At 39.0% G+C, this 14,209-nt stretch overlaps 2 protein-coding genes across 5 annotated transcripts in view; both read right to left on the bottom strand.

Moving 5' to 3' along the window:
* The window catches only part of LONRF3 (LON peptidase N-terminal domain and ring finger 3), a 26,864-nt gene extending 20,361 nt beyond the window's left edge, over positions 1-6,503 (bottom strand). For both annotated transcript variants that reach the window (XM_026061007.1, XM_026061008.1), the window contains exon 1: positions 6,423-6,503. In XM_026061007.1, coding sequence (XP_025916792.1) covers positions 6,423-6,462 — 40 coding nt within the window. In that variant the 5' untranslated portion in view covers positions 6,463-6,503. The remainder of the gene's footprint in view (positions 1-6,422) is intronic.
* The window catches only part of COMMD5 (COMM domain containing 5), a 27,122-nt gene continuing 14,184 nt past the window's right edge, over positions 1,272-14,209 (bottom strand). The window contains exons 6-9 of one of the 3 annotated variants that reach the window (XR_003252694.1): positions 12,902-12,977; positions 7,247-7,392; positions 6,811-6,962; positions 1,272-6,564 (exon numbers count right to left, since the gene is read on the bottom strand). Coding sequence is in view for 1 of the 3 variants with exons in the window: in XM_026061012.1 (XP_025916797.1) it covers positions 7,291-7,392; positions 12,902-12,977 (178 nt within the window). In the remaining 2 variants the exon portion in view is untranslated. Of the gene's footprint in view, positions 6,565-6,810; positions 7,393-12,901; positions 12,978-14,209 lie in introns of all 3 variants that reach the window. The other 2 variants (XR_003252693.1, XM_026061012.1) reach the window with 2 other exon arrangements.

Below are 14,209 nucleotides of genomic sequence, written 5' to 3'. Positions count from 1 at the left end.
GCGCTGTGCCTAGTTACGTTTGACCCACTGACCTACAGTGCCGCCGCGGTGAGTAACGCAGATCACGCTGGTTTCACCGCTGGGAGACCTCAGGTAGTATTAATGAAGTATCCGTCCAAAGCAGGACTGAAAACGCGAGAAACCCCTTTCCTGCCCGAGCTGGAATTTTAAAGCGTTTAATTATACACTTAATCACCCTCCTTAAACAAATCTATGTAGCAGTGAAGCTATTTTAATTTCTGTCAGTTCATCGTGCTGCTCAGGACAACGAAACAGAAAATAAAAGGAAAATATCTTGTTTGGTCATGGAGCAGGGCACACTGGATAGCTATCCCTACCCACGTYAGGTTCCAGCTAAAAAAGCACAGGTCTTACTGTGTAGAAGCTTATTTGATTTAAGATCAGCTGTAATATGCACATAACCCACCAATTTTCTTTATATGAAAGGATCTAGCTTGTTGTGTAACTCCTTGGGTTAAATGTAATCTAAGGATGGATGCTGAAAGATTAAGAAAACTACCTGTGTTACCATAAAAATACCTCAGCTAGTAGTTAGAACACATGAATAGGAGCAGTTGTTTCAAAGCAAGTTGTCTGATCTTTTTGGCTTGCAGTTTTACATGGACCTTGTACCTAGTTTCTAGAAATGTCCACAATACACATACATATATTTTCAAAGACCCTAAAAATATTGGCCACTTTTCACAAGTCCACTGCAGCATTTGAAATCCCTGAGGATATCCTATTAGTGATACCAATGGCCTCTCACAAAGCTCAGGAGAGGGGCTGAAGGAATCCACTTCCCATTTCTTACTTAAAGAGGTGCTGGGACTCCCCAGCCTGCACTGTATAACAAGCAGGTATTAAGGGACAGGCCCTGCCTTGAGGGGTTTCAATAGACAAGACAAGAGATGGAAGGAGGGAGAGGTAACGACTTTTGTAAGAGCTTATTTACAGAAGATGCTTGAGAAAGTTCAGATGAACTTGAATTTAAAGTGAAAAACTAATTTGAAGTTGCTTATATTCTGGATCCTAAATCTTAATAGTATACACTTTAATAAGAATTAATTTAGTGATGTTTAGCCCAGTGTCCTTGTGCTTATAGAGAAAGCCAGATGTATACCTGGGAACAGAAATCAGCCATGAGACCCTTTAGTTGTCTTTGAGTCCCCTGGTGCTAAGACATTTTGCACATGCACAGAATTTGGCCACTGTCTCTGGGGCTCTTGAATCTTAAAAACAAACAAACAAACACACACACACACACAAACCATTGTAGCCAGGTAAGTTCTTTAATTAAAAAAAGAAAAAGGTTAATTGAATAACAACTGATTTCAGTAATTCTCTCTGCCATCAGTTAAGTCAGACAATCATCCAAAGTACAGCACAGCCTGCTATCAAATAGTTCAAAGAAAAGGTAGGATAGTTAAAGAACTTATGCTAGTTTCAGTTAAGCAATGGTTCAGAACAGTTAGGAAACCCCCCCCCCACAAACACACGTGCTCAGAAGTATATGCTATACTTTAAAAAATAATAATAAAAAAAATCTTTCCTTCCCATCAAACCCAAACTTGCTTACAGGGCATAGACATCTTGTTTTCCAACTTCCAGGCAAAAGAAAAAAAAAAAGAAAAAAAAAATCAGGCTATATTAAAGTCTTAACAAAAGGAAAGAAAAAAAAGGAAAATATTTTCTTGTAGCCCTGAGGTCGACAGTTGTCTCTATTGCAAAACCATAGTCTCAGCAACCCTTCTGTGTGCTATTTTATAACCATTGTCCTGAAAACCACTATGAGTCAAAGCCTGTTCAAGCGAGGGAAAGTGACATAACCGCGGGTTACCGGTAGCAATGCACCAACAGTCTCTCTATCAGGGATATGCCAACAATGTTTACAGAGTTACATAGCACACACTTAAGAGGGAAAAGTCATAGTATAAAAGGGGGGTTTATTAGCACTACATGAATTCAAGATAGGGAATGGAAAGAGATTATCACAGAAAATTTAATCAGGGTTTGTGCTCTGAAAAGCACTTCCACAGGATCTCTTTACAATGTGTGAAAGCGTCCACAGGGCTAGCTAACAGTCTGATCACTTGAGACTAAAACGAGTCTCAAAAAAAAGCACTGTGAAATGTTCCTCTGGGAATTCTTGTACACCACCAGGAGCACGGCTGAATCATTTCAAAAGAAAAGGGCAGCTATGCATGTGAACTCTACTCTAGTGGTGGGAGCCGTACGCTTACAAGGAGTCAGAAAACAGACTTTTATCCCAAGCCAGAAAACAGTTAAATCCTTATCATGGATGGCCTATGGGAAAACGCTGTGACTTCTTAGGAAAGAAACCAGCTGGCACTGCCTCTGCTGGTTCCTGGTATGTGTGTTGTTTGGTAAATGTTAGTAGTGTGTGGGGTGTAACAGGTACAGAGTGAGCCTTACAGTCACTAACTTCAAAGAATTTTAAACCTAAGCTACTGCTGCGCTGCTCACCAGAAGTCAAACAACAACAAAATACTTGGGCCTGACATCTGGCCAAGCTCTGCAGAGATTACATTAGCAAAAACAGTTGTGTAAGAATATACGTACTCAATCCAGATTTGTTGGATTTTTTTGTATAACAGATCCTGAAAGCACGATTCGGAGCTTTCACACATTCATACATATATTCATGGATTTGGAGTAGCAGGGGGTCGTAAGGTGTACTTGATTAGAAAGCAAAAAAAGGCAAACCCCTACCTATCTGCATTGTTCATGAGATCAAGAATTGATTTATCCTTCAGTTAAACAGAAAAAGTTAAAGCTAGGAGGTGACTCACTCTGCAAAAGCACATCTCCCTTGTATGATTTTTTTTCTGCAAAGGGAGGTTTAATTTCTTCCTTTTAATGACAATGAGCACAATACCGATCTTCTTCCAGCAGTTAATGACTGGCGTAACAGTATGAGAGCATGACTACATTCTTGAGCCTTCTTCTGGATTATAATCTGCATCATAGTTGAGACCACAAAACCAATCAACAATTCTATTTTTTCCCCCTCTTTTATACAACTAACCGAAGTGTGAAATTCTGACCTACTAGTCATCATGACAAAGCTCCTTCTGCACTGGAAGTAGGGATGTAGAAGTCATATAACAAATAAAACCACAGATGGCTTTTTATTTTCACACACTCTGTAATGGTCGATAGRCAAAAATAGTTTTGGACTGATGGCCCACAGAGTTCAGCCAATTAAAAAAAAARTTGCAATCTGACCATTATAGCAGCTGTGCTAACTCATGGTCAGATAAATAACAGAAAGTCAAGAGATGCAGGTTCTTCTGTATTATTTTGACACAATCTCTGAATGATTTTTGGCAATTATCTTTAACCCTCCCTTCTAAATTCTGCCTAACTGTAACTAGTCCTCCATGCACTGGGCATCTCTCTGCTATTATATATACTTTATTTACATTGAAAAAACAATCAAGTTAAAGTTTTATCTTAAATATGTTCTAACACATTAATCTTGAGATAAAAGGTATAATGGAGAACTTTATGTTCACATTACGTGGTTAGAAATTTGCAAGAATTAAAACATTCACAAATACATTAGACAGTCTAAATAAATACCCAGCAGCACCAAACACAGAAAGCAACTGGAGAACTGCGGTTTGTTTTTCAGGGAAAACTGCAAATAGAACCTATGAAAGGTCCTTGTTACCAACTGATCCGTGAACAGTGTGTAGTAAGAAAGAAGCGGTGCCCTTTTCATGCAAACCTCCTATCTTCCTAATTGATGACTGACTAGTGATCAGCTTGACAAGACCTTGGGACTGACACAGTGAGCATCCCATTCAAATAACATCTTTCACTGTGTGGTACAGAAAGGGGATTCAGAGTGTGTCCCTGAAGTGTAACCAAGCCTTGAGTAATTTGGATAAAATAAGTTCTGTTCAGACATACCCAGATTTTGAGAAGGTTATTTTTGTTCTATATTGGAACGGAAGTCAGAAATTCAATGGGGAATGCAAATTCTGGAATATTTTAACTTGGAAGCAAGAAAATGTTTTGGGGTTGAACAAATAATTAATACATAATTCACCATGAAATTCTTGGAAAGCTAACAATAATTTGAACATGCCTATTTGTCAAAATCAAGAAATTCCCAGTAGCCATTTTGATGACAACTAAACTGTTTTACTGAAAAGCTATTCTGCCAAAAACAAAGCCCAAATGAACTGCTTCTTTAAGTACAAAAGAATGAAAGTGCCAAGGGTTTTTGTACCCTTCAGTGTGCATGGTAACTTCCAGTTACAGTAAACTCTTGCTTAATGTATGGCAAGACAGACTTTAGACTAAGAAGTCCATCACCTATTGCAGAGAACATGAGGAAAACAGTTGGGAAGCCTTTCCATTTCTGAAGAACAGGGGTGACTGCTGTTAGGAGAACCACTGAATGAATATATTTTGTATAGAAGGTAGAAGTATTTATAGATTATTTTATTTTGACCAGTAGAAAATACTTTGCAAATGTCTTGAGCAATATTAGAGGTCATTTTACGCCCATGCAGTTTTTAGTTTGTCTTAAAAGACTTGACTAATGGCCTCAGTTGAGATATCTTTCCAGTTCAAAACCACGTAAATCTAAACATTCAGAAGGGAAAGGCAATAACAAGGAATATAAGAACATATGTTTTGTTTCACAGTTTGTGATAATGTAATTCCAGTAAGAGGATGAACAAACTTCATGAAGTGAAGTAAAAAAGAAATCAAATTAATGTAATCTACAGTGCACTTGAAGCCATGTTACAGGACCTAACTCCTTTGTATTTGCTATGGCATGACCTGAATACAGTAGTTAAGATATAGTATGGGTCAACCCTGGAGGTGGCCTATTAAGACAGCAAATGGAAAATGCAATTTAACTGTTCAAAATCATGACTGATAGATTTAAAACTACAGGACAAATTGTTGCACAGATTTGAAAGGCTTTCTGGACCTCAGCTATTTAGCTGTCTAAACATTGAACTGTGATCCACTGATCTAGCACCAGAGAAAATGGCAATTAAAAGATAAACTAAATCTAAAAAGAACTGCTCTCCAGTATTAGAAGAAAAGGGTAAGAGTTCTTCAGTCTGATGTTTTCTGCTTGGTTCTACTCAGAACTTTTTTTTTCAACAGCCCATGACTTCACCTATGTTAATACTCCACTGAGACAGAAATTACCATCTGATAAACAGGTTTAGAAACATATTCATTAACCTGCAGACATGCTGTGCAGTGAGTCCTCAAAGATTTTCAAATAAAGTAAAAAATAAGCATCATTACTTCTGTTGCAGAGATGTCCGAGAGAGACTGCTCCCTACTATTGGTTCCTACCCAATTCCTATACTTTAACAGGGGAAAGAAGGCCTAGCTTTCTAAGTGTTCTTGGTAAAAACGTAATATGGCTTAGAGGCAGCAATATGTATCATCTTACCATCAAACACTTTTTTCCAGACAATATCTAAAATTTTCAGAAGTCTCCAGCAACATCGAGAAGGCACAAAGAAATACTAGTCATTTTGTAACAAAAGTGACAACTGAAATCATACTAGAGGCACAGAAACATTATGAAGGCAGCTACACCTACTTCTAAATCATGGCTATCCAAAGGACAATAAACTTCCCACCCATCCACCTAGTGAAGCAGGACATTTAGTCCTTACTAGCTTTGGAATGATCAGGTCTTTCTTTTCAAGAAGGAGATAGTATGTTCTCAATATCACCCTTGCAATACTGCCCTTTCAATGATAATGTTACTCTAAATTCTTCAGATACCTTGATTCATTCCAGCAGAAAGTCACACTGAAGTCTGAAGCAAGTCCAACATCACACTAAAGTCTTTTTATGCCTATTGTGATTCCTAAAATCCAAGAGCCAAGTCATCCTCTCCCACACAAACACCTGTGGGAGTGTAAAAGGTCTCTCAAATCCATGATAATTTCAGTAGTTTTCTGCGGGGAGTGAGGTGGATAAAGGCGAGTTCTGCAATCTCACAAAATGAAAGAGAAGTACAGGTGGTACTACTACTGAGGCAGAAACCCAGCAAGCAGCTACAATAAGCCAGTGCTTAAAAACAATAGTGCTGTGTGCTTTCTGAACTACCTTTGACAGCCAGATAAATCCTATAGTTCTAGGGCTCATGTGCTGTGCTGTCTTTGTGCTGTTGCTTAGCCTCCGTATCTTTGCTGCTGGGGGGAAAACCCATTCAGGCACTGAATSAGGAATGCATCCTTTCTTGGCAAAGCCCTTAGGGGCATACTTGTGGTCCCATCGAGTTTAAATGAGACTTAAATATATATTCTTCAAGTTAAGCAAGTGCTTCTGAGCTTTACTCATGGGCAAAGGAGCTTCAGCCCAYGCTTAACTGTTTTCTTGACCTGGGAGCTTGGACATTCTCATACCTGCGACTTCTGTCCCAGTGGCTGTATGCAACATCTTCATCCTGGGATCTGACTTGCACTATTAATGAGTATATAGCTGTAGTGGTCTACAAGGTTACTGCTCCTGCTGTTTGCTATCAGCTCAGTGCCAGAGGCTTCTGCCCTGTAATAGAGTCAGATTATTCAGTTCACATCAAACATATGAAATATGTGAAACAAGAGGCAGGCACTTAGAAATCTAAAAGATTACTGCTTTTTAGCCCATTCTGATCAACCAGATCAAGGTTTAGACTGCATCTTTTCACTTCTGCAGTTCCATAGAATTGATTCTGAAAGCTCAATCCATATTTCTTTCTTAATGTACTTCCAATTTCCTTCAAAATTACCATTTAAAAAAACATAGATGTACCTCAGTCACTTACGGAGAAGCCAGACAGCAATTTTACTTATGCAAAACTCAATCAATTTCACATTTGTCGTACTAGAATGCAGGAGTTTTTTTTATTTGAGACGTTGCAGAGCTTTCTTATGATACACATTGATGGGGTTTCCGGTAGCAGGCTTTCAAAAATAATTAGAGTGATGAATCATAATCAGGAAGAAATGGCTCTTACATCTATTAAGACAGTTATTTAAAAAATGTTTTGATGAATCATGCAAAAATGCTCACAAACAAGATTATACTTTTTTCATCAATATATTTCTTGTTTTTCCTAAGTCTTAAGAAGAGAGCTGGTGCTTTTAACACCTGAAYTGAAAAAATATTTACAGCAGACATCATAAATGCTACACTGCAATTCAGACTGGCAAAATGGTGCTGTTTCTCTGCTTTGCTATTCACAAACCTTGCTGAGGGTTTCAAATCTGTAAGCTCCCCATTTGGAAGTGTTCAGTCCTGGATCTTCAGTATGCTTCTTTTTTCCAAATCATTCATTTCCTTCAGTATAAGGGCAACATTGTATCTCAGTTCTTGAAACTTTGCAACAGGCACCTGAAATGGAAGATTCATTTTAGAAAACATGAAAGATGTTGGAAACTTTGGTTAAGGTGTGCCTATGGCCAGGGAACATCCCGCAGTGTCAGCCCAATCTCTCTCAAAATAAAATTTTTTTTTTTTTAGATTTTAGACAAAGGATTTGAAGTAAATAAAATTCAGTTAATTCAACTAAACCATCTTTGACCACGGGRGTGGGAAAAGGAGGAGAGTAGGAAAAAGATCAATTCTATCAATACTGAAACACTCTTCCCAAGGAGTTACATTTATACATTGTAAAACCAAATCCTCTCACTTCTCCAACAGGCCACAAGTTTGAAAGCACCACGAAAAGGTGGCTAAAAAGAGTGGACAAAGGAAAGGAGTCCATGGAATCATTTGTTTAAGGAGCTCAAAGGATTTGCTATGACTTTTCCTCTCAAGTGTGGGGTCATGCAATAAAAGCAAGAATACAGGGCAAGAGGCGAGTTACAATTTTTTCAAGAGGAATTACGCTGCAGAAAATGGGAGATCTGTGCTAGTGATCTGTTGCTCTAGAGAACATACTGAAATGCACAAGAGCATTTCTTTCATAAATAGCAGGGCACAGGAGAAATAGGAGAGCAAGCTCCCCAAACTAGTAAACAAAAGGAAGAATGAAGCGACGAGAAAGTCCTGTGCAAAGTGTGGTGCTGAGTACCACTGCAGCTTTTTAAAGCTAGCAGTGATAACTGGAAGAGAGAAGTAGGAAATTCAGCGATACTTCCAATAGCATAAAGGTAATGAGTTTTCACTGTCTGACCAAAGAAGGAAAGCTGTGTCATTCTACAAGGACAGGAGTTTTTAAATGACTAGGAAGAGAATGAAGTTGGAGAATGAGAGGTTTACACTATAACAGTCAGTTAGCAGAGTATATGAAACTTTGCCACTGCTTACAAGCCGCTCATTTACATCAGGTCATTTGAACTTTCTGTTTTACTCTAAGTTAGGAAGAGTGTTTCTTTAGGATTTCATAAACTGGAGCTGCTATGACCTCCACAAAACCTCTTATTTTTCCTGACTTTTAAAAGCCCCAAAGTTATTTCAAATTTCACGCAAGTTACATTCAGTTTGCTTGCCTATGCCTGTGTTGCAGAGCAAACAGGAATTTTAGAAAGCAGAGCTGTGGACCGCATGCTTTTAAGTACAGGGAGTTGGTAAAGCATGTTTAATCAGATGGTTCCTTTGCAGGTTCTGTAACTGGGTTGTTAAACCCTGAACAGGCCAAGTGAGAAAGACTTGTTTGTACAGTAGGAAGCTCCTAACTACCCTACATTTGACCAACTTTGCTTCCTGAGGTTCTAAAAAATAAATCACCTCCTATTAGATTAGCTGTTAAATAACAGCTACTAAAAAATGTGACTGGGTGAACAGAAGCAGTAAATGAAGGTGTTTCAGAGGTGGTCTGCATGTTGAAGGAAGGCAAGTTTTCTGTGCTTAATACTGTACCATCAGATATGGAACAATTCTACTGGATTACACACTGCATTTTCTATACTGTCTGATGTGAGGAAGGAATTACTCTGAAATGTAAAACGATGGCTGCTGTGGTGAAGGAAGAGAATCTTGGATTGGAAGGAGACACAAAGATACCCTGGAACATCATGGAGGCTACAGAAATCTCAAGCAAATCCTAGACATACTGCTTGTCCAAACTCAAAGGAGAAAAGAATCAATCCTCAAAGCAAGAGGGAGACCATCGGAGAAGTGACTCAGCAGCAACCTCAGGAGCAGAGGACAGGGCATTACTCTACATAGCTGCCACAGCTACTCGAGATAAGAGGACCAGGAATTCTTTCATGAGGAAAATAAATTTGCTAGTAAAAGGCTCTTCAATCTCAGTAAACAAAATACATTATCTATACACTGAAGGTAAAAGATTTAGATTAACTATATAAGACATGTTTTCAATTGTGCATAATTAACATTTGCAGCAATTTATTAAGGGTTATGACTAGATTATCTATCACTGGCAATTTTAAGTCAAGGTTTGATGTTTATCTGAAAGATACATTGCAACTGACTCATTGTAACATGAGTTGCTTTAGGGAAATCCAATGGCTTGTATTATACAGGGAATCTGGCTGGGTGATGGCCAGAGTCCCATTTGGCTTCATAATGTACGAATGAAAGGGAAGCTCCTATTGTTAAATAATAGCAGGTACATCTTGTACACCATGATTTAGGATCTCAGTCATATCAAACTCCTGCAGAGTCCCAAAACCCAGTAAAAAAAAAGTTAAGTCTAAGAAGGTATTTTGTTTTGTGAAGTATGAAATAAGTTGGGTGCTCTTCAGTTTTAAGAAGATTGGAACTATTTTGCTACTACTCATTTTTATTTTAGAACAGTGAAATAAACATCTGTCCAGATCTACAAGCATGTCTATAGCTTAGAGACCTGAAAGCAATCATTTGCCACTACCCTTGTTTTCCACTAGGAAAAAGGGGCAAGGTTCAGTAGGTAAAGTCAGGGCTTGAGATTTGTGGACTCTGCCTTTCAGACTCAGTTCTGTCACTACCTTCTGTCAAACCTCAACTCCTTTTGCCTTTAAAGCATTTTGGGGTTTGCTGCTAAAAAGGGCCATCCAGRAGCTAATTATTGTTGCTCTGACATGAGAGACAGGACTCTACCTAAAAAGCAGCTATAGGACATTCTCATTTTACATAAGAAAGCAGAGGTAGTCATAACACTATACTAAAAGTTATAGCAACATGCTATAGATTAGGTGAAGCCAGTGTGAGAGAAGAACTCTGAAAACAGACCAGAAGCCAAAATTGAAGCAACAGAAATCACAGAGCCGACTTCAAGATAATGTTTCCATAGAGGAGACTCCCCATTCCTGACTCTCCTCCCTCAAACACTTGTGACTAACACAGGGAATACTGGACAGGCTAATGTATCCAGGTTAACAAAACCAACAGATGAGTATCAGAAGTGAATGCTGGATAAGCACATGGCTGACACAAGGAATTAACGTATGCCATGCAGCAACATGGGATGAAATTCATGAAGCAGTAAGTGCTGTTTAGTAACAAGTGTGTTTCACCACTCAAAAGTACGAGACTGAATTTCATGCAAATACTTGAAGTGAAAGAGCTTCCCAACATCAGCTTACACAACTGGATCAGATGTATACTTGTTTTTACACTAAGGGAACAAATGGCAATGAAAGAGATATTGCCATCAAATTCCTCTTACACTGAGATCAAAATTTTCAAACTAAATCATCAAATCCAAAATACTTAACCTAAACAAAYGCATGCTGCCCTGCCACACCCTCCCCCCAAAGTTATGTCTGCAGCTTGGTCACAACCAGAAAGATTCTGACTTTCTGCACATTCGGACTGTTTGGGTGCATTTCCTTTTGAAATGCTGCATGACTGGCAGGAGCTTTGGAGGCAATGCTTACAGAAACACAAAGTCTGCTCTCTGTGGATCATGCAAAAATTGTACCCCTAGTCATTATTTCACTTGGAAGAGACTCAACTGGAGTGGGGGGGTGGGAGGCAGAAGATTAATGGACTTTCCTTTACCATTACAAGCCTGAGAAGCCAAATGGATGGAACAGCCTATTAAGTTCTGTTAAAACCTTCTGAGAGCATATCTGAGCCCAGGCACAGACCTGGTGACAGAGTAACATTAGTGCAGTGCACAAATGCGTGTGCTGGCATGGGTACCCACTGCAGTCTAGCCAGTCCCATGCTGCTCTGCAGAGCACAGGCTAATTTACTCTGCTTCTTTGTCTACCCTGAAGACACAGAGTTCTTTTGACAGTCTCCTACCATGCTTCTGCCAAACGTGGCACGGATATCAGTTACGTGAGAGTAATCCACCATCTGATTCACAATTCCCATATGGATCAGAAAAGCATAAAAAGTCATAAAAAAGCATCATGCTCTTTTCCCTTATGACATATACGCTACAAAACTCAAAATGCTGCAATACCCATTGCTCTTTCAAAATCTTCATTGTCAGTAAACTCACTATGATAAAAAGCAAAAGATCAAACAGCATAAGTTCTCCATGTGACATGCACATTTTAAAACTGTTCATAACAGAATTATCTTCTGGATTTATGATCTTACATTAGCTCTGTTAGTTAACAGGACATTCTGTATGTACCTGAATGAAAGGAAATTAAAGAGGTGAAGACTATGGTTGCTTGCATATGATACTTTGAACCAAAACACAGATTTATCCTAAAGAGGTACTAACTGTAGGAAGAACACTGACTGGGTACAGAAATCCTGTTTACAGCCAGATCTTTAGTATCCAGGTCTAAGCAGCAGCAAAGAGCTGATCTAAGACAGAGCCACATGGCTTGTCAGATACCTACAATTCTGCCAGCACTGGACAGGCTCAGCAACACATTGCTGCCGCAGAGTAGCTCCAGCAAAGGGTCCTCTCTTCGCAGACTTAAAAACAAAAACCAGCAACCAGCCAACTGAGACCAAGAGGAGACATTACACACCAGGAAACAAAGTCCCAGACCAAAGCAATAAAGATATGGTAGTTTTTATTTTCTTAAGTGAAACTCACTGTGCTGTAAAGGGTTAATTTGATATCCATGGCATCATTTAAGTTCCATGGAAGCCCTCAAACAGGACCTATGTGCTGCTCAGAACTGGACCTTTCACACAGGAGAGAATTTGATCTTCTGCAAGATGACACCCTAAGCATTTTGCAATGTAGCACAGAAATTATGCCTTCCTCAACAGCTGTCTTCTTGTGAAACATTGTAACAGTAAAATCAATCCACTTATTTCAGCCCACAGCCCTTTGGTGCTTTCTCCAGACTACTACTAATATATGAACTGAAGCCAAAATCTTTAAAGACTCCAAATGTAATACCTGTTGTGCACTGAACTCCTGTATGCACCACCATGTTATTTATAGAACAAATAGCATTACTTCTCAAAGGTTAAAAATATGGATGTTTATGCCATTTTCTGGCAAGCCATTACATACAGTGTCATAAATACTGCCACTGACTAATTTTGAGGTAAAAAGCACAGAGGTTTTTTACTTTCTTTCTAGCAGCAAAGTCTGTACTGAGAAAAAGAGAATAAAACTACCTCTGCCACAGAAGAGAATGTTGTCAGGTAGGAGGTTTAGTAGTGCATCATACGTTATATAAACTACCCTGGGGTAATTTTCCTGCTATCAAATACCATCATCAGGTCTGAAGGTTAAAGTTGATAAAAAAACTGTAAGATTTAATCAAATCAGATATTATGGAACAGTGATTAATATTATTCTAACAAATGAGATTTCAACAAAGCATGCCTAGGAACAAGATATGAAATTATTTTGGTTGGCATTTGGTTATATATTGCGTGTGGCTACACTGAACTTGGAGGATTTCAAAGCAAACCAACCAATGATAACGCATCGTTTACAAAAGCTTTAACACATTATATAGTAATTCAACTTTCTAAAAAGAACATCAAGTAGTTTCTTTTTATTTATTACCGCAATCAGACTTACTTCAAAGCGATGAGCTGTCCCGTCTGAAAGCTTCAGCAGCATTAAAATGGATGGTTGAAGTGCACGGGCCAATGAACTGAAATTAGTTACATTATTAGTATTACAACAACATATATTGGCAGTGTGATTAGTACAGCATTATGCATTAACAATTTAAGATGTTCATGTAGGCTTTACACAGAACATATGAATAATTTCAATTATACAGTCATGTATCTGGCTGAATAGGACACTCAGGAACACAGAAGTCCTGTCCGATTTACCTCAGTACTGAGACTAAAAAGAATCTTTTATTGTTTAATAATCGCAGGCTTAAGAATATTTTCGTTGTAGATAACAATCAATTTAGTGGAACTGTGGTAGGAATGAGAGCTGACCAAGTACTACTAGCAGTAAAAATAATGCACACTGTTTTCTTGTGCAGTTTACCCTGTTGCATTAACCCCTCCCATCCCTTCATGCTCTCAACTGCCATCTCAGTTGGGGAATAAAGCTATTCCAGACTTCATCCTAAATTTGTACATTGCTATTTTATTTGATGACCCAAAGAGGGGAAATGAGTCATTCTTGTGCAGCTTCCGTCAACGGATGCTGCCAAAGCCTGCTCAGGTACTGACAGGCATTAGAGCCGGAAGCCGTACCTCTTCTCGGAGGCTGCTGCTGGATGATAAACAAGAATTCCCAGAGGGAGGTTGGTTGGAAAGCAGTATAAGAGGAAGGAAAGCAGAAAAGGAAAATGCACTGTTCCTGTGTTGTTTGGAAAGTGAATCATAGGATTTGCTTGCAGGCATTGTGCCTAAGGACGTTTATCTGTACATTTTGCTCTCTTGCAGGTAAAGATTTTTCTCCTGTGGTGTTTATAGTACTGCTCATCTGTGAGTCAGCTGAGCTTGTAGCTTGTGGCCATCACAGTTTTCACTTAGGAGCTTTTTGCTTGGTTTCAGACAGACAATCCCCAATCACAATGGGCATCTCAGCTGTAACGGTGATGAAACTGCACCTTCTCTTTTGTCCAGCTATTCAGGAACGCACTAAGAAGTCACCCATGCTAACAATTTAAGCTACTGACAGATACTGGATCACCTTCCAATTTCTTTCATTCTGGTCAGTCTTGGTTAGACCTAGACAAAGACCAGGAACTGCACAGATAACGGGCTTCTATTTCTTTATGGCTGTAGCCAAAGCTCCATCTCCTAGCTGTCTCTGCTGGGGCAGATGGCAAGAAGCTGCTTGGAGGACAAGAGGAGCAAGAAGCTGCGGGGACAGGCAGGATGATCACAAAGGCCTCTTCTCCCGTTTTATGAAAGA

This window comes from Apteryx rowi, unplaced genomic scaffold (genome assembly GCF_003343035.1).
Source record: "Apteryx rowi isolate R43461 unplaced genomic scaffold, aptRow1 scaffold_174, whole genome shotgun sequence".
Classification (NCBI taxonomy): domain Eukaryota; kingdom Metazoa; phylum Chordata; class Aves; order Apterygiformes; family Apterygidae; genus Apteryx; species Apteryx rowi.
The sequence above is the reverse complement of the archived record's forward strand: the minus strand, read 5'-3'. Positions and strand labels throughout refer to the sequence as shown.